The following is a 24,744-nucleotide window of genomic DNA, read 5'->3' on the forward strand; positions in this document are numbered from 1 at the left end:
AAGTCTCGGGAGGACTTCAAGAGATCTCTCCAGAGAGTGATGAGCACGCTATGGTTTCTTGGTTGGGTCATCATTCTGCAGAAGAGCCAGTTGGTGCTCACACAATGCCTGGTGTTCCTGGGAGCGCTGTTCGACACACAGAAGGACAAAGTCTTCCTGGCATCAGACAGATTGTGGAAGTTACAGACTCAGGTGAAAGGCCTTCTTCGTCTGGGGGTGCCAACAGCCTGGGATTATCTCCAAGTCCTGAGCTCCATGGCGTCCGCTTTGGAGCTGGTGCCTTGGGCTTTTGCGCACATGAGACTTTTACAGCATGCGCTGTTGTCCAGGTGGAGGCCTATGTCAGAGCAGTTTCATATTCCATTGCCTTCAAATATCGGACGTCGGTGTATCTTTGCGGACGGTGCCATCCTTTCTCCTGAAAGTGGTTTCCACCTTCCATGTTAATCTCTTGAGTTGCTGGCCTTCCTGGATTTGGGAGCTTCTGAGTCTAATGCTCATGAGCTTAGGCTACTGGACGTCCGTAGAGTATTGTTCCGCTATCTTAAAGTCACAAATGGTTTTAGAAGGTCTGATCATCTTTTTGTTTTGTGGAGTAGTCCGAAGAAGGGGTCTCAAGCTTCCAAAACTACCATTGCCAGATGGCTTAAGAAGGCTATTGGCTCCGCTTTCATCCTCAAGGGTAAGCCAGTTCCGGAAGGCTTGAGGGCCCATTCCACTCTATCTCAGGCGACCTCTTGGGCAGAGGCTCACTTTGTGTCGCCACAGATTTGTAGAGCGGCAACTTGGAAGTCTCTGCATACTTTTGCAAAGCATTATCAGTTGGATGTGGGGGATCGGGAGTCTCAGTCTTTTGGCGAAAGCATGTTACGATAATATCGCTATTTAACCAGATAACTTATCTGGCTAAGTAGCACTGCCCCAATCCACCATTGCCTGCCCACAACATATCCGGCTAACTATAGTCTGAATATCGTTCCCTGTACGTACCAGGATCAGTCCAGACACCTGGGTTGTGACTCCGCACCAGCAGATGGAGACAGAGCAAAACTTGTCGGGCACCCCCACATATAGTAAGGTGCCACCCACAGCTCGTCAGTCTTACTCTGTCTCCAGCAGATGGGGCAGGTCCACCCACAGTCTCTGGTGATCCTGGTTAGTTAGTCAGGAGATATAAAAAAAAAAAGTAAAGGGAATTTATTTATAAGGCAGTTGAGGGGTTTTGTTTCAAGAAGATCCCGTCCAGGTCCTGCAAGCCTCCCAGGAGGGTTGAAAGGTTCTGAGGGGACCATCCCCCCCTGGTTGAGGCCGCTGTTGAGGGCTGAGAGCCCAGCCCTTTCTGGCAGCAGCGTCGGGGGTTGACACCGGGGAGCCCGGTTCACTCACCCCCGTCGGAGAGGAAGAATCAGGACCAGGGCCAGCAGCAAGTAAAAAAAAAAAAGAAATTTTGTTGTTCTTTGCTTTACGGTGCCGGCCGGTCGCTCTCTCTCTCTCGCTCGCTCCTGGTGTTCGCGGGTAGTAAAGGGGGGGCCGCCGTATCGCCGAAATTTTTGGTTTTTTACTTGCCTTGCTGTCCGGCCGCGAGCCGCTGCACAGGGCGCGAATGCCGCGTGGTTCCTCCTGCCGCTCGTGCGGCTCGGCGCGCTCGCGAGTGTCGAGGGATGGGCTCTGCTCGACTTGCGTCTCGGGGGGTGAAGGACCGTCCGAGAGTGGTCGGGGAGTCCGGACTCGGCCGCTGCGTTCGCCGCCGCGAGACGGACCCGAGGCCGGAGGCAGCTCAGAGCCGTTCCCGCTTAGCGCGGGAACGGCGGCCATCTTGGACACGGTTCGTGAGGCAACAAGGAAGGCCGTGGAGCAGGCCGCGTTGCCGCCTGCACTTTCCCCGCAGCAGCGGGCCCCCGGGGGGGCTCCCCCGGGGGGGGGGGGGGATCGCTGGCGAGTTGCCCTTCTGAGGAGGCTTCCTCGGATTCGGAGGCCTCCTTATCTCCCGGTATCGCGGGACTATTGCATCAATTGCTGAAGTACAAAAGCTCAAAACGGAAGAGGAAGCCCGGCAAAGCTGGCCATCGCAAGAAACGGGCGGGGGAGGCCATCAGGAGGCCCGCGGACCCGCCCAGGGAGCGTCGGTCCTTGAGGGGGATCCCCCAGGACACCGAGTCGGATTCGGTCTCGTCGGCAGGGGACGAGCCGGACGAGAATCCGAGGGGACCGGACGCGCCAGCCGACCCGGAGGCGGGAGGCCCAGGGACGGCCAAGGGAACGCCAGCCGTAGAAGGAGACGACCCCAAGGTCGTCAGGTTGTTCAGGAAGGAGGAACTGGCTCCGCTGATCCCGGCCATTCTGCATGAAGTGGGAGTAGATGCCCCCCCGGTGGCGTCTCGGTCGGACGCCGCTAGGTCAGACGCCAAGATGGATCCTGTGCTGTTAGGCCTAACGGGACCGGCGGTGGCTTTTCCTTTTCACTTCTCGGCGACCGATATTCTATTCCGAGAATGGGATACTCCGGAATTGGGCCTGAAGGTCAGTAAAGCGATGGATAAGTTGTATCCCTTGCCGGAGGACGCTCTGGAGATGTTACGTTTTCCCAGGGTGGATGCTGCGGTCTCGGCGGTGACAAAGCGATCCACGATTCCAGTTACCGGGGCTACGGCTCTTAAGGATATCCAGGATCGGAAGCTCGAAGCGCAGCTCAAGAAGGTTTTCGAAGCGTCAGCCTTGGGAGTCCGCGCGGCTATCTGCAGTAATTTTGCGTTACGGGCCGGGTTGCGCTGGGCTCAGGTGCTCCAGGCCAACGCAGGGCTTTCGGGAGAGGAAGCAACACAAGCAGATCACCTAGAGGCGGTGATCGCTTATAGTGCGGACGCGATGCATGACCTTCTTCGGACGTCGGCCAGGGCCATGGTCTCGGCGGTTTCGGCCCGCCGGTTACTGTGGCTACGGAATTGGGCGGCGGATGGGTCCTCGGAGGGAGCTTACCACCTCCTCTGCGAGCGGTGGGGAACGCCACACATGGATCTGATGGCCACCGCTCAGAACGCCAAAGCCCCGCGGTTCTTCAGTCGAAGAAGAGAATGGGGAGCCGAAGGGGTGGATGCTCTGGTCCTCCCCTGGCCCACAAACGTTCTGCTGTATGTGTTTCCTCCTTGGCCTCTGATAGGCAAGATTCTTCGGCGCATAGAGATGCATCCCGCAGAGGTGGTCTTGATAGCGCCCGAATGGCCACGGCGTCCGTGGTTCGCGGACCTCCTCCAGTTGGCACGGGAACCTCCTCTCCGGTTCCACGGGGAAGCGGCGCTCCTGCGGCAAGGGCCCGTCTGTTTGGAGGACGCGGATCACTTCTGTCTCGCGGCCTGGCTTTTGAGAGGAAACGCTTGAAGGATAAAGGATATTCGGATGCGGTGGTAGCCACATTGCTGAGTTCTAGAAAGCGGTCCACGTCCTTTGCCTACGTTCGGGTGTGGACAGTGTTTGAGGACTGGTGTAGAGCTCGGGAGCTGGATCCTGTGCGGCCCTCCGTACCGGATGTTCTTGCGTTTCTTCAGTCTGGCCTTGCAAAGGGGCTGTCTTGCAGTACTCTTAAGGTCCAGGTGGCGGCGCTTGGGTGCCTCAGAGGTAAGGTGCGCGGAAGGTCCTTGGCGCAGCACCCGGATGTGGCGCGTTTTCTTCGGGGAGCCAAACATTTGCGGCCGCCTTTGCGTTCGCCATGTCCTTCTTGGAATCTGAATTGGGTTCTTTCCGCTCTGTGTTCATCCCCTTTTGAGCCTCTGAGACGGGCGACGCTTAAGGACCTTACTCTCAAGACGGTGTTTCTTGTGGCAATTGCGTCGGCACGGCGTGTTTCCGAACTGCAGGCGTTGTCTTGTAGGGAGCCTTTCTTGCGCTTTTCTGCGGCAGGCGTCTCGCTAAGGGCGGTTCCTTCCTTCCTTCCTAAGGTGGTTTCAGCTTTTCATTTGAACCAGACGGTTGAGCTGCCCGCTTTTCCAGAAGGGGAGCGGTCTGATCCTGATGCTAGCCTGTTGAAGAAGCTAGATGTCCGCAGAGTGCTGCTCCGTTATCTGGAAGTCACGAATGCCTTTCAGGTTTCGGATCATCTTTTCGTTTTGTGCTCGGGGCCAAAACGTGGTGGGGCAGCTTCCCGTACCACGATTGCGCGCTGGCTCAAGGAGGCCATTGCTTCAGCGTACATTCTGAAGGGGAAGTCTGTTCCTGCGGGTCTTCGGGCTCACTCGACGCGAGCACAAGCTGCATCGTGGGCGGAATCTTCCCACGTGTCGCCACAAGAGATTTGCAGAGCAGCGACTTGGAAGTCACTGCATACGTTTGCTAGACACTACCGTGTGGATGTTCAGGGCCTGGATTCAGGGGGTTTCGGTGAGAGAGTTCTGCGAGCGGGACTCTCTAGTGCCCACCCTCGGTAATTCAGCTCTGGTACATCCCAGGTGTCTGGACTGATCCTGGTACGTACAGGGAAAGGAAAATTAGTTTCTTACCTGATAATTTTCGTTCCTGTAGTACCAAGGATCAGTCCAGGATCCCGCCCGTATAGTCTGTTTGGTTGGGAGTTCTGCAGAAGAGAGTCCGCTCGGTTGGCACTCTATGTTTTGTTTTCTTGTAAGTTGGTTGAGGCCTCTGGTTCTGGTAGTTCTGATCCAGCCGGGGGTTCTGTGGATTTGGCCTGGGGTTTCGGGCCATCTAGTTAGTTAGTTGAAGTTCAATGTTGTGCTTTGACATTACGTAAGACTGACGAGCTGTGGGTGGCACCTTACTATACGTGGGGGTGCCCGACAAGTTTTGCTCTGTCTCCATCTGCTGGTGCGGAGTCACAACCCAGGTGTCTGGACTGATCCTTGGTACTACAGGAATGAAAATTATCAGGTAAGAAACTAATTTTCCTATCTCACAGTGGTATTGTATAGCTTGGGTATATATAATAGACTTTTGTGTGTGAAGCATGGAAACTGGAGCTGTGGAAGTAGCTGTATCTGTCAGCTGGTTTTCTGTGTATAGATGTTTGTAGCTGTCCATTGTTAAGACTGTAATGTCTAAAAGGTTAATTCTTTCCATGGAGTAGGGGAGGTACTGAAGCAGAGTACCAGACTGTGGTTATAACCTCACCATCTTTTTTTTTTCTCTCTTTCTCACAGGGCCATAACTGGATCATCGCCTACAGCCGACCTGTTTATTTCTGTGTTTCCTGTCTGCTCATTTGGCTGTTTGACCTCTGTGGCCATTCTGTTCCCTTCCCACACTTCACCCTCTACAGCGTGACTTTTCTCTCTGCTGATTTTTTCTTCTCTGCCCGGGATGTGGCTGTGGGTGAGTAGGATCAATGAATTCTCTGACTCAAGCCTCTGCTCCTCCTTGCCTACAGTCACACTGGCGATATGGTTGTGACAGGAGAAGTCAGACTATGCTAGGCTAAGATACCTGCCTTCACCAGGAACAATAGCAAAGTTATGTGCTCTTCTTTTGCAGTGTTCACCTTGTGTTTCCCTGTGATTTTCCTCTTCGGTCTCCTACCTCAAGTCAATACCTGTGTGATGTATCTGCTGGAACAGATGGACATGCATGTGTTCGGAGGAACAGGTAAAGGGGCCTGGTGCTGTCCTCCCCCCACCACCCTCTTACGTAGCTATAAAGGCTGAAAGAAGTCCAGGTGTCTTTTTTGGGTCCAGTCCATTTCTGGCTTTCTTTGGGTCATGAGAACTAAAGAATTTTCTCATTTTGTCTATGGGAAAAAAAAGCTTTGTACATGTGATGCTTTAAGGTGAGAAACTCTCTTCTCATGCCACTGTGTATTTAGCTACCTCTGAAACATAAAAAAATGGCATAAGCCATCCCCTAAACTTTATTACAGCTTCCTACCCACATCCCCTTTTTCCTTTCAAGAACTCATCCTGTTTCCTGAGGGACAATATTTAGTGCTGTCACCAGGATTCCTTAAAAGTTACTTCTGTTGCTTCCATCTCACTTCCTCCCATTTGTTTTCTTTCGCTCTCCTGTCTTCACTTCTTTTCTTTATTTGTTCTTTATAAGAGTCCTGTCACCTTGTAAAGCGCATACAGGGTGAACTCTGGAAAGGTCCTGACATTGCATTGTGAAAGATGTGTGTTTTCTGGATTGTGACACTTGTTTGCACACCCCTCAGGGGTTGCTGAGCAATAGTAGCAGCTGGGAAATCTTACAAATGCAGTGAATTGTTTCCTCCTCAGCAACCACGAGCCCTGTTGCAGCAGTGTACAGCCTCCTGCGCAGTCTCCTTGTTGCCGCCCTGCTTTATGGCTTTTGTCTCGGAGCCATCAAGGTACCCGAGGCATCTCATCTTCTTGTAGAGGGTGTGTGGGGTGGGATTGGTATCTCTGGAAAGTTCCATCTAGGTGCAGCCAGGCAATGGAGCAGTGTCTGGAATGGTCCCGTGTTGAGGCATTGGGGGGAGCCCCCTGTACCCAAATAATTACCGGGTTCTGGGAAGGGCCTTGTCAGGCTCTGGGATGGGACACTCCTATACCTTAAGGATATCATTGGGACCCTGTCAGTCTTGTTCTCAGTAAAACTTATCTGGCACAGTTGCTTTTCCATGGTACTTTAACTGGGAAATTGTCTAAGAAGCAGAAATAATGATTATTCTCTCTGGCTTTTCCTTTCTTTCCCACTCCTTTCCTTCTTTCTGACCTGTAACTTATCGTCGTTTCCTCACTTGTCCTTTCATCCTTGTTTCTCTTTCCATGGTTTCTCCTTGTCTTCTCTTGCCTCCTGCCGCTCTCTCCTTTACATTCCATCCCCTTGTTCTGTTTTCTGCAAACTTTTTCATTCTGTGCTGTTCCCCATGCTCTTAACACGTTCATGTTACCCTCTCATCTCACTCCTCTTCTTCTTCCTGTTGCTCTTTTCCTTCTTGCTCCCTCCTACTTCCTTTTCTCTCTTTCCCTTGTTCCCTTTCATTTGTCTGTCTTTCTTTCTCTCTCTTTTTCTCACCCCCCCCCCCACCCCTCTTCTTCAGGCTCCATGGACTGACCAGCACATTCCTGTTCTCTTCTCTGTGTTCAGCGGCCTCCTGGTTGCCCTCTCCTACCATCTCAGCCGCCAGGGCAGCGATCCTACAGTGCTTTGGTCTGTATACCTCTCCTTGCCTGCATCTTCTGTGTAGGGGAGGATCACACTAGTTTTGTCTGGGAGATGGGGGAATAGGGGCTCATTCCTGTTTTATCTGGGAATCGGAGGGTGAGGCAGATGATGGCTCAGGCCTTCACTGGTTTTGTTTGGGGCCTAGGGGGAAAGAGATGAAGGAGTTGGTGAGTAGCTGATATGTGTTTTGTTTTAGTTGCATGCTTTTCACAGTGTTTTTCTGCAGGAGGAGGGAGAGAATAGAACTGTAGTCCCTGATACCCATGTTCTTATTGAAATTTGCTGAACTCATTGCATGCCCTTCCCAGACTTCTTTCTAGTAATGTCTGAGAGCCACTAAATTAAGTGAAAGAGGTGGGGGATAGAAGGGGAGCCATCTCCATAGTCTTGGAATTCAGTTTTGCATGCAGTTGCTGTCAGGGCAAGAAGAATTGCAGACCTGGGAATGGACATTGGTTTGTTGTAGGCTCCTTTCTACTGATAGACACTAGTTGCCTGGTATATCTATGTAATGAGAGGGTGTTGGCAGGTTTGTAGGAGGAGGGGTGAGAGGGAGAGGTTATGCAAAAGAGAGCCTAATTTGGGATTGTTACTGCAGACAGAAGGACACGAATATGGAGGGGTGTGGGGGGGGCCAAGGAAAAGGAAATGTAGTCTTCAGGACAGTTAATTTAATTTATTAACACTTTCATGTCCCATTCTTCTACCCCCTCCGTCTCTCACATCTCTTTCTTCAAGGTCCCTGATACGAGTGAAGTTTTTCCAGGAGCTGGAAGAACGAAATGTGGAGGGAAGTAGCACAGCTGTAGTAGAGATCCGAGATCCCCTTCCAGAGAAACTACGCAGCTCAGTGGTAAGGGACCCTGCTGGGGTTGGATGGAAGGGCATGGGGGTAAGAGATGGGGAGCCACTGTATTCAGCACCAGAAACCTGGGTAAATCTTTTCCTTTTCCCTCTTTTTGCTGTCATTCCCCCAGCGGGAGATCCTGCACTCAGATCTAGTCATGTGCATCCTCATTGCTGTGATCACCTTCGCCATCAGCGCCAGCACCGTCTTCATTGCTTTAAAGGTATGCTGAGAACTGGGTGGTTGTGTGTTGGGGGATGTCAGGCTGCACTGAGGCACAGGAGGAGTGATAGGAGTCAGGTGGCTCATCTGAAACTTCACTTAACTGGAGAAGGAAGTTGGGGAGGGTTTCTAAAACGAGAAATAAAATCATTCTCTCTACAACATTTCATTTTTCTCTGTGTATGCACATCTTTCTGTCTATCTCTTTCTCTCTGTCATTGTACCTCTTTTCATCTTTCTCATCAGGTCTCTGACTGGCTAACCCTTTTTCTTTTTCTTTCCCTCACCTGTTGCAGATCTCATCTTCCTTACTCAGAGTCCCATCTGCAGCAGCTTCAACTGGTCTTTACTCTTGATAAGTGAGACTGAGATACCTTTTCTAACTGTGTTCCCTCTCTGTCAGTCTGTTTTAGGATTTGTCCTTTATGCCCTGGCAGGGCTTCTGGGCTTCTTGGCGCATTACATCCTCCCCCAGCTCCGAAAGCAGCTGCCCTGGTTCTGCCTCTCCCAGCCTGTACTTAAATCACATGAATATAACCAGTTCGAAGTCAGGAGTGAGTAGTGCTTTCTAGTATAACTTGCACTTGTGTTCATGAACAGATATGCACCCAAGGGTTGAGTGAGCACATTCCTATGTGAAATACACACATGTATGTAGTTTACATAGTTGATTAAGTTGGAAGAAGACCGGAGGTATTTCAAGTCCATGAGCATTTTGACTGCCATATAAATTCATGAGTGGTATGGAACAGATAAATAGGGAATGGTTTCTCTCCCAGGACAAGCAGGATGGTAGTCCTCACATATGGGTGACATCAGGCAGAGCCCTATTACGGTACACTTTTGTCAAAGTTTTTAGAAACTTTGACTGGCACACTGAGCATGCCCAGCATGCCATGATCCCTGTGTCCACAGGGGTCTCCCTTCAGTCTCTTTTTTTCCGCACTGCAGTTTGTCTCATGTTTAGGAGCTCTGTGAGATTTTTCTCACAACTTTTCCTCACGGAAACACTTGAAGTTTTACTTCACAAATAATTTCCCTACACTGGTCTCCCTTCGCGTACATTTCATCGTTGCTTGGTGAGTACTATGCCCTGTTCTCCATTCGGTTCCTGTCACCTCACTATCTGATCCCCCGGGTTACCAACCGAATTGCGGCCCTCTTTCTCCCTATTTCTCCCTATGTCTATCACTCTCGGTCCACCCCACTATGTCCGCGAGTGTCCTTGCTGCAATCTTCCACCGGGTCCATCGGGGCTAGAGGGATTGGAACGTCCACGGTTCCCGTTGTGGTTGCCGTCGACGCTGCTAGGGCCTCCGTCGATGCCCCCCGTCGATTCCATCGTCGATGCACTCAACTAAAGAAAATGCTCCTTCCCTGTACGTACCCGGATCAGTCCAGACAGTGGGTTATGTCCCCCTTCCAGCAAATGGAGTCAGAAGAAGGAACAAAAATTAGCAGGTAAGGAATGATTTTCTTATACTTTGGGTTCTCAACCAGAGCCCCGTGCAATTCTTGGGCGAGAAACAATGCCAGGAGTAGTAGAGGCATTGGTGACAATCCGTCACCAATGCTATCCGGGACAGTGAGGGCATCTTCCTCGGTGCTGGAGAATGACTGGGCCGAGCACCCTGGGAATCGTCACCGGCACCATCCATGACATCGGTGGCATCTTCCTCGGTGCTGGAGAATGACCGGGCCGAGCACAGAGGGAAACATAGTTACTGCCACGGTAACCGTCCGTCGCCGACGCCATTCTGGACATTGGTGGCAGCTTTCTCGGTGCTTAAGAATGACCGGGCCGAGCACCGAGGGAAACGTCGTCACCGGCATCGACGTGGTTCTGTGTTTGTTGCCGGCACTGATACCGCACCGGCATCAATGTCCATTCCCTGTTCGTACTCGGATCAGTCCAGACTGTGGGTTATGCCTCCCTTCCAGCAGATGGAGACAGAGAAAAACTTGAAGGGCCCCCTCTCTTAACCCGGTGGGCCACCTGCATCCCTTCAGTATTTCTCTGTGTCTAACAGATGGAGGTGGTGCAAACCCTGCAGTCATGACCTGATTTTAGGGTTGGGACTATTTCCCTTTTTAAAAAAAAAAAAAAAAAAAAAAAGAGAAATTTAAATTCCCTGTACATACCCGGATCAGTCCAGACTCCTGGGTTTTGCCTCCCCTCCAGCAGATGGAGACAGAGAAAGTTTTGACAGACTCTGCCATATATACCAAGGTGCCACCCACAGTCTGCGAGTATTACTCTGCATCCCTGGAGGCGAAGGAACTTGGACGTTCCTTTGCCTCCAGGGATGCAGGCTGAGCACAGCCCATCCCTCAAGAGGCGCACGACAGCATTTTGGGGTGGCACTACCAGTTTCAAGCTCTGCCTTTCGGCCTTGCTACAGCCCCCAGGATGTTCACCAAGATAATGGTGGTGGTGGCGGCACAGCTTCGTCGAGAAGGCTTGTTGGACGATTGACTGATTCGAGCAAAGTCGTAAGCTCTGTGCCAGACAGCGATACAACACGTCCTGCAATTGCTGAACTCACCTGGCTGGGTGGTCAACAGGGCCAAAAGTCATCTGGTTCCCTCCCAGTCATTGGAATTTTTGGGAGCGTTGTTTGACACCCAACAGGGGAGAGTTTTCTTGATGTCCGACTGCATGATCAAGCACAGGGCCAGGTGAGGAGTTTCGTGTCTAAACAGGCTCCAAAAGTCTGGGATTACTTGCAACTTCTAGGCTCCATGACCTCGACTCTGGAACTGGTACCATGGGCCTTCGCCCACATGCGGCCCTTGCAATCATCATTACTTTCCCGTTGGAGTCTAGTTTCTGAACAGTTCCATCGACTCCTCCCGGTGACGGAGGCCACTCGGTCCAGTCTGGATTGGTGGCGGCTCTCGGACAATTTGAGCCAGTGAGTGCCCCTGGTGATCCCGGAAAGGACAGTAGTTACCACTGATGCCAGTCTTTCCGGTTGGGGAGCAATTTATCTCCGGAAATCGGTGCAGGAACAGTGGTCTCCAGAAGAGTCTCGCTGGTCAATTAATCGTCTCGAGACCAGAGCAGTACGACTGGCGTTTGAGGCCTTTCTCCCTCTCGTCAAGGGGAAATCGGTCAGAGTGTTATCCGACAATGTGACCATGGTGGCTTACATCAATCGCCAGGGAGGCACCAAGAGTCGACCGGTGGCATTGGAAGCTCGCCTGTTAGTCAGCTGGGCGGAGCAGAACCTGGTCAGCATAGCTGCGTCTCACAAAGCCGGAGTTGACAACGTGCACACGGATTTTCTAAGTCTGCATTAGCTTGATCCAGGAGAATGGGAACTGGCTGACCGAGCCTTTCAACTCATCTGCGACAGATGGGGGCATGCCTTGCATGGACCTGATGGCGACGTTCAAGAATTTCAAGGCTCCGTGCTTCTTTGCGCGCCGCAGGGAAACAGGGGCGGAAGGAGTAGATGCGCTTATCCTACTCTGGCCGACGACCGTCCTGCTTTATGTGTTTCCCCCTTGGCCGCTAATCGGCAAAGTGCTCCGCCGCATAGAAAAACACCCGGTGGAGGTGATCCTGGTGGCTCCTGAATGGCCGCGCCGGCCATGGTTTGCGTATCTGTTCAATCTCACGGTGGAGGATCCTCTGTGGTTTCCGTCTCTTCCGAATCTGCTTCATCAGGGGCCCGTCTGTTTCGACCAGGTCGATCGCTTTTGTCTTGCAGCATGGCTTTTGAAAGGCAGCGTCTGAAGAACAAAGGCTATTCCGACGTGGTAGTGACTACTCTGCTGAGATTGCGTAAATCTTCAACTTCACTGTCTTATGTTCAGGTCTGGAAGGTTTTTGAATCGTGGTACGTTGACCAGGGTGTTCTACTGACCCGAGCGTCTGTATCAGCTATCTTATGTTTCCTTCAGGCTGGGTTGACTGAAGGCTTTAGCCTGTAGTTCCTTGAGGGTCCAGGTGGCAGCTCTTGGCTGTTTGCGCGGGACCATACACAGCGTGCCGTTGACTGCGCATCCTGATGTTGCTCACTTCCTCAGGGGGGGCAAAGCATTTATGGCCGCTGGTAAGTTTGTCATGTCCGTCCTGGAATTTGAACTTAGTCCTTAAGGCTTTGTGTGCGCCGCCTTTTGAACCTCTGAAAAGAGCAACATTGAAAGACCTCACGTTGAAGGTCGTGTTTCTTGTGGAGAATTCCTCTGCCCGCAGAGTGTCCAAACTGCAAGTGTTGTCATGCCGGGAGCCCTTCTTAAGAATCTCAGATTCAGGTGTTACGTTGCGAACGGTTCCTCCTTTCTTCGAAAGGTAGTCTCCTCCTTTCCTTTATTTATTTATTTAGATTTAGATTCCGCTTTTTGCACTTTTTTCAGCGCTTCAATTTGAATCAATCTGTGGAGCTCCTGTCCTTTTCCGATCTAGACAGGTCGGATCCTCTCATTAAGGACTTGAGGAAGCTGGATGCTGCGTTATCTGGAGGTTACCAACAATTTTTGAGTTTCGGATCATCTCTTTGTGCTCTGGAGTGGTCCAAAGAGAGGTAATATGGTGTCTAAGGCCACGATAGCCCGGTGGCTGAAGGAGGCGATAAATTCCGTGTATTTGCTCCATGGTCGGGCGTTACCTGTGGGACTTCGGGTGCATTCCACTCGCTCCCAGGCGGCTTCCTGGGTGGAATGTCATCAGATTTCTCCACAAAAAACTTGCAGAGCAGCTACATGGAAATCCTTGCATACCGTTGCGAGGCATTACAGGCTGGATGTTCAGGATCCGAGGGGAGGAAATTTCGGAAAAGGAGTGCTGAGAGTGGGCCTCTTGGGTTCCCATCCCTGGTAAGTAAAGCTCTGGTACATCCCAGGAGTCTGGACTGATCCGGCTATGTACAGGGAAAAGAAAATTGGTTCTTACCTGATAATTTTCATTCCTGTAGTACCACGGATCAGTCCAGAGTCCCGCCCGCTTAGTGCATAAAGGTAATGGAGAGTCTGCTACTTCCGCATTTGTATTTTTATTCTGGTCTGCAGATCAATCCGAGTTACCCTTTTTAACAGGTCCAGTTTACAGTTGGGGTCAGTGATCCACTTTAAGTTTAAGGTTCCTGTATATAGTTAGTTTGGTGTGGAATCATTCTGCTTTGACAGTGTGTAATACTGGCAGATTGTGGGTGGCACCTCAGGATATAGGGCAGAGTCTGTCAAAACTTTCTGTCTCCATCTGCTGGAGGGGAGGCAAAACCCAGGAGTCTGGACTGATCCGTGGTACTACAGGAACGAAAACTATCAGGTAAGAACCAGTTTTCTTTTGACAATGAATCAAGCTTTAAAAAAAAAAAAGTCAGCAGAGAACAGGACTTTGGAGGAAAAAAAAAAGCCTCCTAGGGTGTTCTAGTAAGCTGTTCCTCCCTGATAGAAGGCTGAGGAGTTGGGTAGGTTACCACGCAAGGCTCCTGCAAGGTAAGGCTCAGGGGAAGATACTGGTGGTCCGGTCCCTCTTTTCCCTTTGCTGCCACGAGCCGATTGAAAAAAAAACCAAGAGAGCAGCCTGCCGTGATTTCTGGTCGTGCGATTCAATCTGGGCACTTTTTTTTTTTTTTTACTAACCGCGCTTCCCTTGGACTCCTACCATTTTTTTTTCTGCTGCGATTTTACAGCTTTCCCTTCGCTGCCGCGATGCCGCGGCCATCCTGTTGTACTGCCTGCGGGTCATGCAGGCCATTGCTCTCAGTGCCTCTCCAGCAGGGAAGGCAGTTCTCAGCAAGTGGCAGGCAGCTCGTTGAAGCCCTGAGGTGCTTTTAAAAGATCAGCACCTCGGGAGCCCAAGGCCGATCCGTTCCCCCTCAGTGCAGAATGGCGGCCACTTTGGAAACTTTTAAAGAGGCAGAAGTCAGGGCTTTGAGAGCAAGGGAGTTACCTCCTGATTTATCTCCAGTCCCTACCAGTCCTGGGGATCCTTTTGACCAGGACCAGAATGTTTATGAGGGTGAACCCGATCCCCTGGTGGGGGAAGGGGCTGGTTCGAATTCTTTCACCCTAGACTTTGTGCTCCTTATGCACAAGGCTTTTTTGGCTTCTCAGACTGCTTCCCAGACTCAGCAAAGCAGTACTTCTCAATTGAGTCGTCTGTCTGAGCCTCCAAATAAAATCCCTAACTGCTCACATACCCAGGTGGCACTTCGGGTTGCTAAATTACGTGATTTTTCCGTGGCAGGAGCGGACGCAGTGGATGGTGGGATTCAGGACGTGCTGAAACCTTCCTTGCCCACTCCCGGCACAGGCTCCGAAGAGGATCTGATAAAACACTCCCCTCTGGATGGTGATGACCCGAAGGCAATCCGCCTATTTCATAGGGAGGAGCTGGAGCCTCTTATTTATTTATTTATTTAATTAATTTATTTAAAAACTCTTCTATACCGTTGTTAAATTAATTCACCATCACAATGGTTTACAGAAAGGCACAATAAGGAAAAACTACAATTGGTATAGATTACAAATTATACATGTGCCAACATAAAACGGTAACATTTTACTAAGAGAAACTATGTGTTTAATTAAGGCTTATATGCCAGTTGAGAAACTGTCAAGCGGTTCAAATCTAGCGTTAATATGCAATTGGAGATATTAAAGGAAAAAAAAACTGATTACTCAGTGCGTCCTTATCTTTCAACTGTTTTCCTCCTTCTCTTTGTCTTTATAAAAAGCTTGTTTAAAAAGCCAGGTTTTCAGACTAGTTTTAAATAGTTTCAAATTTCTCTGCAACCTTATTTCGAGTGGCATGGAGTTCCATAGAACAGGTCCAGCCAGTGACAGTGCTCTCTCCCTTACCTGAGTGAGGCGTGCTGATTTAACACTTATCTGAATTAGGGGTGGATCTCCCCCCAAGTTACCCTCCCACAAGGTTTTGTGGATCTGGTCTTAGCGGGGCTGTGGGCTCCAGCAAAAACCTTTCCGTTGCATCTTATGCTGCACCAGCTGATGACTCGGGAGTGGGAGGTCCCATATGCTGGTTTGAGGGCAGGTAGGGCTATGGATAAGCTTTACTCCTTACTAGAGGATTCATTGGACCTTTTGAGGTTCCCTAAGGTGGACGCTTCTGTGTCTGTGGTCACAAAGCGGACCACCATTCCCATTGCTGGGGCGGTGGCCCTCAAGGATCTTCAGGATAGAAAACTTGAGGTTCTTCTCAAACGGATCTTTCAAGTTTCGTCCCTGGCTATTTGCGCAGCGGTGTGCAGTAGCTACATGCTGTGGGCGAGCCTCCGATGGGTACAACAATTATTGACTTCAAGAGATCTTCCTCTTGGAGAGTCGGAGCGATTGGAAGCGGTGGTGGCTTATGGAGCGGATGCACTGTATGATCTTCGTACATCCTCCTGCACCATGTCCTCCGCTGTATCTGCACGGAGGCTCCTTTGACTGCGTAACTGGTCAGCAGACATTTCTTCTAAAGCTCAGTTAGGCTCGTTACCATTTAAAGGAAAGTTCCTCTTTTGAGGATCTAGAGCAATTGATGAAGTCTCTTGAGTGAAAACAGAGTTCACAAGCTCCCTGAGGACAATCTCATTTTCGAGGCCAACGGAGCTTTCGCCAGGCTAGACCGCAGGTGACAGGGCAGAGACAGCTGGCGCCGAGAACACAATTCTGGAATTCTTCCTTTCGAGGGCGCAGAACAACCCGCGACACAAGTGCAACCGCGACCCTTGCCTCCAAGTCTTCCCAATGAGATCAGGCTGGCCCATCCCTCGCTACCTTGGGTGGGGGGACGTTTGTCCCAATTCTACGAGGCATGGGTCAGAATTACTTCCGATCAATGGGTTCTAAGCATTATAGAACACGGCTACGCTTTGGAATTTGCTCGGCCACTCCAAGACTTCTTCATGATCTCCCCTTGGGTGCAAGAACCAAGGCTCAGGTTGTACGGCAGACCCTCCACCGGCTCCTGACTCTCGGAGCGATACATCCGGTTCCCCAAGCGGAATGGAGAACGGGGCATTAATCCATTTATTTCGTTGTCCCAAAAAAGGAAGGATCCTTCCGGCCTATTCCGGACCTAAAGAAGGAGAACAAGGCTCTCAAGATACCACATTTCCACATGCAGAACCTATGTTCCATAATAGCTGCGGTTCTCAAGGGCGAATTCCTGGCGTCCCTGGATCTGATGGAAGCATAATTTACACATACCCATTCGCGAGGATCATCACTGTTCCCTGTGGTAGCTCTAGCAGTGCTAACAGCCATAGGAAATAAAATAGATTCTGGCTGTGGCTTAAGTGCACTTTTATTTACAGTGGAAAAACAAAATAGCAGCAGACTTTTACTTCAGGTATTCCAAAACAGGTAGTGCTAACAGAAATCAAATGCTGCGGGCAATTCACCTTAACCTCAAGCAACTCATAGTCTTTCAAGAGCACAGTCTTTAAACAGAGAGTCTCTACCAACCTTAGACATAAGAGGTCTTGACATATGCTGGGACTCGGTCAGCTTCCCGGGGCCCATCTAACCCTCCTAGGGCTTGAGGTCTTATCCTCTGGGGAAGGGCTCCTCCCTTTACCCTCCCTATGCTCTTTGTCCTGGTGAAACAGGCTCAACCCCTCTGGCCATTAAGAGGGAGGAGAGCTTGGTTAGTAGTACCTCCTGATGTGCTACTGTCCTCCAAAATGGGCTCAGGGCAATTTGGCGGCGTTTCCAATAGGTTCAATTGGTACCCCTTGATGGACGATGGAAAGAGCCCACTGGTCTGAGGTTATACTGGGCCACTGGTTCGCGAAGTACCACAGCCTATCTGTAACTGGAAGATCCATCGCCCTGGGTACGGGTGACTGGACTACGTTCCCTATGACCCAGTCAAAACCCCATTTCTGGAGTTGACTGAAGTGCCAGCTGGACCTTGGGGGCTTTCTTCTGCCTGGATATGCAGGTGGGAGCCAGGAGGCAGAAGATACTACTTCCTTTTGTGAAAGACTACTTCTGCCCCAATCTTGCCGGCCTCCTAGCAGAGAAGGGCAGTCCAGATTGTTGGCAGAGAGTTGTTGGAGGTCTTCATGGTAATCCCAGAGCTGGACAACCACATCCCTACTCTGTTTCCAAAGAGATTCTCCCCAGTATATGGCACATCAGCGAGTCTTTCCTGTTTCTCTGGTCGGAGATACGAGGCCCACAGCCATGCCATTCTGCAGGTGCTGGTTCCCGCTGCAGAAACCCTCGTTGATGTCTCAAAAACATCATAGGTCGCTCAGACCTAATTTTATATTCTCCAGGCCCTTATGCACCAGCGATATGAAAGTCTTGCTACTGCTGTGTCAATTGCTCAGCCACCTCCTGCACCTGCTTCCAGATGTCCCTTGAGTACTAGCTCATGTAGAGCTGGTAGGAAGCTATGCAGACAATGAGCATGGCTCCCTGAAAAACCTTTCTCCTAAGAGCGTCCATCACTCTGTGATCCTTCCCTGGGGGTGCCGAGGAATGGGCCCGAGACTGCTTGGCTTTCTTGAGAGCGGATTTGGCTACCACCGACTGGTGGGGAAACTGTCTCTTATGGAACCTGGGAGCCTTCTAGACGAGGTAAATCCTGTCAGTCTTCTTATTCATGGGAGGCACTATGAGGGGGTGTTCCCACATCCTCAACAGCAACGCCTTAAGGATATCGTGCGCTGGGACCACCATGATCTCCTTAGGAGGATCTATGAACTAGAGGATTTCATGCATTTTGGGCCTGGCATCCTCTGTCAGTAACTGAAATGGGATATTTACTAGCGTGTAGCCAGATGGACTCAAGACCAGTGGGTTATGTGCTCTTCTGCTAGCAGATGGGAGACAGAGTCAGATTTCAAAGCCGACATCACCCTAGATATACCCCTGCAGTGACCTCACCTCCTCAGTATCTCTCCGTCTCCTAGCAGATGCGGACGCTATCCCCACAACAGCACGATGTTAGCGAAATTGCAGCAAAAAGAAGAAATTATTCCCTTCTCGTTAAAGAGGATCGAGCCCCCACTCTCCTGCGGTGATACCTAAGGGTCCCTCCCCCAGTTGAGAATTCCTGAGGTGATTTCGAGATCCCTCAGAGGTGTGCTTTGGTCCGGTAGCCGGCTCCCGGCGTGGACTTAGCCGCTAAAGCGGCTGAAAGGCAGCGGGTGCATAACAGAGCGCGGAGGTGAAGGCTAAAGCCCTCTCCCCTTGCAGCTGGAGACCGTCCCTGCACGCGGCTGGTAAACGCCGAGACCAGGTAAGCAGGAAACAATCGAAGGTCTCCGGACTCAGCGTGCCGTACAGACTCCGTTTTCCATCTGGCGAGGTAAATAGGGGAGCACTGATTGGGTTGAGCAGCCTTGGTTAGGCTAGGCCCTGTTTCGTTGCGGTGGCCCTGTCACGTGGAGACCCTCGGCGGTGCCATCTTGCACACGGGGGGCTTCGGCACCATCTTCCCATCCTCGACCGTTGGTACGTGCGGGGCAGGCTGGACTGTCTAAGCGCCCAACTTGTTTGTCTATAACATTGCCACGCGCATAACTGCGTACACAACCTCACGCATATCTACATGCGTGCATAAGTGCGCACTCATATCGAGGCGCATTACCTGTGCGATTGTACATAGAGGCAATGGCACCGGTGGCAAAGAAGCTCTGGAGTCTTGCCTCTGTCAACACTGCGAGGAAGCCCAGGGAGGACCATCCAAGCCTGGTCCTTCACAGTTGGAGGATGGGTCGGGAACTACCTCATAAAACAACACCCCAGAATTAAGCAACTCCAAAATGGCATCTTCTCTCTGAGAGGGCATTTCAGTGTCCCCTACTCAGACTCTCCCTGGGGCTAATATGGATCCAGGGGCCTTCTCCTGGTTGGAATTTTTCCAGGGACTGCAAACCTTCGTTCAGGCGCAGGCAGCCCTGGCTGCGACCTGGGTGGAGCCCCAGTCGGGAGCACCTGACTCTCCCGGCCCTGCTCAGGTGCCTCGAGACATGCCTCGCCTCACCAAGAATTTCCCTGACAGTTCCTAGACACCACAGATGACGATGGTGGCTCACTGGAGGAGGGGGAAATCCCTCCAGGTCTGGAACTATACAGAACCATGCTTCACTTTTTTCTTAGAGATGAATTGCCTGCCCTTGTCTCCCAGACTCTGGGGATTCCAGGCACAGACCCTATGGCGAAACCAAAGAAGAACTCCATCTTGGTGTCTCTTCATAAGGCCTCATGCTATTTCCCAATGATGGAGCCATCCAGGAACTGATTGACCTGGAATGGAATGCGAACTTTAAAGGAGGTCAGGACCCTGGAATGGGATGGAAGGCGAACTTTAAAGGAGATCAGGCCTTGGAAGCCATGTACTCTCTGGAACAAGCGACCAAGGAACGCCTGCATTTTCTGAAAGTGGACGCCATGGTCTGTGCCGTCTCGAAGCGAACAACCATTCCCGTTGAGGGAGGGGCAGCATTGAAGGATACTCAAGATAGACTATTTGTTGTGTCTGTCGGTGCCTGACGCCCTCTCTCCACCCTCCTTACCTCTCTGGCGCCTCCCTCTCCGTCTGCGGGAAGATTGGCTGCCAAAGCGTTCTCCTGCCACTTGTCCTCGGGGGTTCCCGGACTGGCTCGACGCTGCAACTGTCATGTTTCCTGGAGGCCTAGGGGTGCGCGCGCGGCATAGCCCCGATTGAAGTACCGGCATTGGCGCGATCCTCGGGGGCGTCCACCGAAGATGACTTCACCCGCGACGGATATTTAAGGTCTTGGAATTTGCTAACACATGGAGTTAGGAGGGGTTTCGCTACCTAAACTACTCTGCCTCCTCGGACTTACCAAAGGTACCAGCTCCTCGGGGGCCTCGCTCTCTCCTTGTTTTTTCAGGTAACAGTCTGGAACCGGTACTCGCTCCTCGAGGTCCCTGATCCCAGACTTGCTTCATATACTCTTCTGCCTGGAAGTCATCACTACCAACTATATCAGCTACATCAGTGAGTTACCATCATTCTCTCTGAGCTTTCCCTGGAACCAGGTACTCACTCCTTGAGGGCCTAAACTTTCCAGCTCATGGGCTTCATTGGGACATTGTGTGGGTGTTACCATCTGCATATCCTGCCTACTCACTATATCTCAGTCTCTCTTCAGCTCAGCCTCCAGGGATCACTGTTCCAGTATCTGAGGGACTACAGCCCAGCCGGGCTTACTAGCTCACTACTGACATCTCTGGTGGTTCATTATACTGTCTAATAAAAGAACTAGTGTGTGTTTGTCTCCTAACTTTGAGCCTGACCGGTGGTCCCTCTCGGGATCATCCCCCGGGGGCGTGGTCATCTGCCACTGGTCCAAGGATCCACCCTCAACTCTCATATATAACTACAGATCTTGAACAGAGTGCTAACTACTATCTGATTGCTCCTCCCATCAGGCATCAGATCAATAACACGATTAGAATCCATTCTTAAGCAAGCCTTCAACGCAACAGCAATGACACTGCAGATGGCTTCCTGCTGCGCGCTGGTGGCACGCTCCTGCTTGCTTCTCTCGAGGGAGGCAGATAATTCTGGAGCGTATGCGGAGAAGTGATTGAACCTGCCGCAGCCTTCCTGACTGTCGCAAGCTCAGACCTGGTGCATACCTCAGCCAAAGGAGTAGCCTCGGTAGTGGCAGTCAGAAGGCAGTTATGGTTGCGGAACTGTTCTGCAGATGCTACTTCTAAGGTGAATCTCACAAGAATGCCCTTTATTTATTTATTTAAAATATTTTATATACCAACATTCATTTGCCTATCTCATTGGTTTACAGATAACGGGGTTAATAAACATAATTTAGAAAGTGGAAATTAAAGTTACATGTAACAGGGAGGTGAAGAAACAAGATGGGAGAATAGAGGAAGAGAAAGAATCGATAGACCTTAAGTAGGGCGATTAGATAAATGATTGAATAAAAACTATTTACAAGATTCTGTATAGAATCCCCTTTAAGGGATCTTTCCTATTTGGACGTGAATTAGAGAAACTAGCCAGCAAGTGGGGCAAATCTCCAGTGCCTCAGCTACCGGAAGAGAGAGGGAAAAGATCCCAGCATCCTTCTCCCAGAAGAACAAGGGGCAGAGGCTCCCAACGCTTTCGACCCTACAGAAATTCGTCATTCTAGGTACCTCGTCCATCTGGGAGGTCCCAGTCCTTTCGGAACCAACAACCCAAGAGAGGAACAGGTCCGGGGGCAGGCTCGACCTGAGCTTCCCAATGAGAATGGGCCGACCCATCCACAGGAAGAGGCAATAGGGAGTCGACATTCCCTCTTCTACCAACGATGGGTCGAAATCACGTCTGACAAATGGGTACTAAACATCAATCGAGAAGGTTACTCTCTGGAGTTTCGCAGCATCCCTCGGGACAAATTTATGATATCACCCTGCCACTCGCATCTCAAGAGCCTGGCAGTGGAATCCACTCTGACAAGACTACTCAGTCTGAAGGCTATAACTCCGATATCTACACCCCAGCAAAATACGGGGCGTTATTCCATCTATTTTATCATTCCCAAGAAAGAGGGATCATTGCGACCCATCCTGGTCTTCAAGAACATCAACCGTCATCTGTGGATACTACACTTCCGCATGGAGACTCTCCGTTCCATAATAATGGCAGTACAACCAGGAGAGTTCCTAACCTACCTGGACCTCTCCGAAGCCTACCTTCACATCCCAGTCCATCAAGATCACCAGCGTTTTCTACGCTTTGCAGTACTGGGACACCATAACCAGTTCCAAGTGCTACCCTTCAGCTTGGCAACTGCCCCCAGAACATTCTCCAAAATTATGGTAGTTGTGGCGGCAACACTGAGGAAGGAAAAGGATCTTGGTACACCCTTACTTGGATGACTGGCTGATCTGGGCGAAGTCTTTGGAAGAGAGTCTTCAGATGACCAGCAGAGTCAAGACCCTCCTTCAGGACCTCAATTGGGTCGTGAACACGGACAAGAGCAGTCTGCTGCCCTCTCAGTCCTTAGAATACCTGAGGGCCCGTTTCGACACCAAACAGAACAAGGTCTTCCTCCCTCCCCCGAGGAGGAGAAAGCTGATGGAACAATTACGACGATTGATGACCACTATGCGCCCCAAGGTATGGGACTATTTTCAAGTCCTTAGGCTCATGGCATCAACTGTGGAGGTAGTCCCGTGGGCAAGGGCTCACATGCAGCTACTCCAATGCTGTAACCCACGGCCTCAAGACTACTCGATTCGCCTCCACCTACTAGCAGAGGTAGGTTCTCAGCTTCAGTGGTGGCTACAGGAAGACTACCTAAGCAGAGAGTAAGCCTATCCTCACCGAACTGGATTGTGCTCACCACAGACGCACGCCTCCGTGGGTGAGGAGACCACTGTCAGGAACTGACGGTCCAGGGACAATGGACCAAGGAGGAGGCAGAATGGAACATAAACCGCCTGGAAGCCCAAGCAGTCAGACTAGCGTGCCTGCAGTTCAACTACAGACTCCAAGGGCAAGCGATTCGAGTGATGTCTGACAATGCCACAACAGTTGCCTACATCAACCGACAGGGAGGAACCAGGAGACTACAGGTGTCTCTGGAGATAGACCCTCTCATGACATTGGCGGAGGTAAACCTACAAGGGATCTGTGCCTCCCCCATTGCAGAGAAAGACAACGTTTCAGCGGACTTCCTCAGTAGAGAAAGCCTGGATACGGGAGAGTTGGTGCTGTCGACCAGAGACTTCCAACTGATAGTAAATCACTAGGGCCTCCTGACCATGGACCTACTGGCAACATCTCACAATGCCCAAGTTCCCCGGTTCGTCAGCCGCAGACAAGAACAGCACTCCCAAGGGATCGATACCCTTGTCCAAACCTGGCCAGAGGAGGACTTACAGTATGCCTTCCCCCCATGGCCCCTACTGGGCAAGATCATCCGCAAGATAGAGCACCACAGAGGACTAGTCCTACTAGTGGCCCCGGATTGGCCCAGACGACTGTGGTACGCAGATATGCAAAGATTCCTTGGAGGGAGTCCTCTGTGCCTCCCTCACTACAGGGACCTTCTCAAAGACCCATCTCGATTTTCTTACGGTCTGGTCCTTGAGGGGACTCGCCTGAAGAAGCGCGGTTACTTGAAGAACGTGATCGACACCTTGCTCTGCATGCGAACGTTCTCAATGTCTCTGACGTACATACGGATCTGGAGAATATTCGAGGCCTGGTTAAGGGCTGCGGGGTACCCGTGAATGGCCAAGATCTCCATGATTCTGGAATTTCTACAGAATGGTATGAAGAAAGGGTTGTCACTCAACTCCCTCAAGGTTCAGGTAGCAGCCCTCTCCTGTTTCAGAGCCGAAGTAAATGGATTCAGTCTGTCGGCACACCCGGACTTGGCCCGTTTCCTAAAAGGGGTTAAGCAACTCCAACCACCCCTAAGGTGGCCCGTTCCCCCTATGGAATCTCAACCTGGTATTGGACTTTCTAGCAGGGTCTTCCTTCAGGCCAATGCGCAGTCTGTCACTACGCCTCTTAACCTTGCAGATGCTGTTCTTGGTAGCAATTTGCTCGACCTGTCGCATCTCGGAGCTACAAGCACTATCCTGTCGGGAACCATTCCTTCGATTTACTCCAGGAACGATACAGCTTCGCACCGTCCCCTCCTTCCTACTGAAAGTGGTCTCCAGGTTCCACTTGAATCAATCCATTTCCCTGCAATCTCCGGAGGGACATAAGGACTCTAAAGACTTCCGCCTTCTTCGCCATCTAAATGTCAGCAGACTCCTGGTATGATACCTGGAACAATCAGAACCGGTGCACAAAACGGATTGCTTGTTTGTTCTCCGCAGCGGGAAGAATCAAGGCGAAGCGGCCTCGTGAGCGACCATAGCTTGCTGGATCAAGGAAGTAATCAAGGCAGCCTACATAGAGGCAGGAAAGCTCTTACCCCTGCAGGTTAAGGCTCATTCTACTAGGGCCTAGGCAGTATCCTGGGCAGAAACCAAACTGCTGTCGCCCGCTGACATCTGTCGAGCGGCGCCATGGTCTTCACTACACACCTTCTCCAGGTTCTACCGCCTGGATGTCCAGGCCTGAGAAGATGCAGCCTTCACAAGGGCAGTGCTAAGTGGACCACGGGAAGCCTCCCGCCCCGTCCGGGAGTAGCTTTTGTACATCCCACTGGTCCTGAGGCCATCTGGCTACATGCTAGGAAATGGAGAAATTACTTACCTGATAATTTCGTTTTCCGTAGTGTAGACAGATGGACTCAGCATCCCACCCACGGCTGCCCAGGAGAAGTGCCAAGGAAGAGCCTGAGAAGCGAACCTCGATGCTATACAAATACGGGTAAGGTAATGCTTACCCCTAGTCTAGGGTACCTGCAATATGACTGGTGTCTGCATTACGCTGGTTAAGTGCACTGGCGGTCTCAGTTTGAATCAAGTTTGAATCAAGTTTGTTGTATTTAACCAATATAATATATGTCCACAATGGCTTTTCAAGGAGGATGCTGAGGTCACTGCAGAGGTATATCCAGGGTGAAGTCAGCTTTGAAATCTGACTCCGTCTCCCATCTGCTACCAGAAGAACACATAACCCACTGGTC

General features: G+C 51.1%; 1 protein-coding gene across 8 annotated transcripts in view; it reads left to right on the forward strand.

Moving 5' to 3' along the window:
• The window catches only part of PCNX3 (pecanex 3), a 214,271-nt gene that overhangs the window by 79,369 nt on the left and 110,158 nt on the right, over positions 1–24,744 (forward strand). For all 8 annotated transcript variants that reach the window (XM_029614747.1, XM_029614744.1, XM_029614741.1 and 5 more), the window contains 7 exons: positions 5,145–5,316; positions 5,476–5,586; positions 6,213–6,304; positions 7,001–7,110; positions 7,864–7,978; positions 8,103–8,195; positions 8,598–8,748. In XM_029614747.1, the coding sequence (XP_029470607.1) occupies positions 5,145–5,316; positions 5,476–5,586; positions 6,213–6,304; positions 7,001–7,110; positions 7,864–7,978; positions 8,103–8,195; positions 8,598–8,748 (844 nt within the window). The remainder of the gene's footprint in view (positions 1–5,144; positions 5,317–5,475; positions 5,587–6,212; positions 6,305–7,000; positions 7,111–7,863; positions 7,979–8,102; positions 8,196–8,597; positions 8,749–24,744) is intronic.

Source organism: Rhinatrema bivittatum, chromosome 8 (assembly GCF_901001135.1).
Source record: "Rhinatrema bivittatum chromosome 8, aRhiBiv1.1, whole genome shotgun sequence".
Classification (NCBI taxonomy): domain Eukaryota; kingdom Metazoa; phylum Chordata; class Amphibia; order Gymnophiona; family Rhinatrematidae; genus Rhinatrema; species Rhinatrema bivittatum.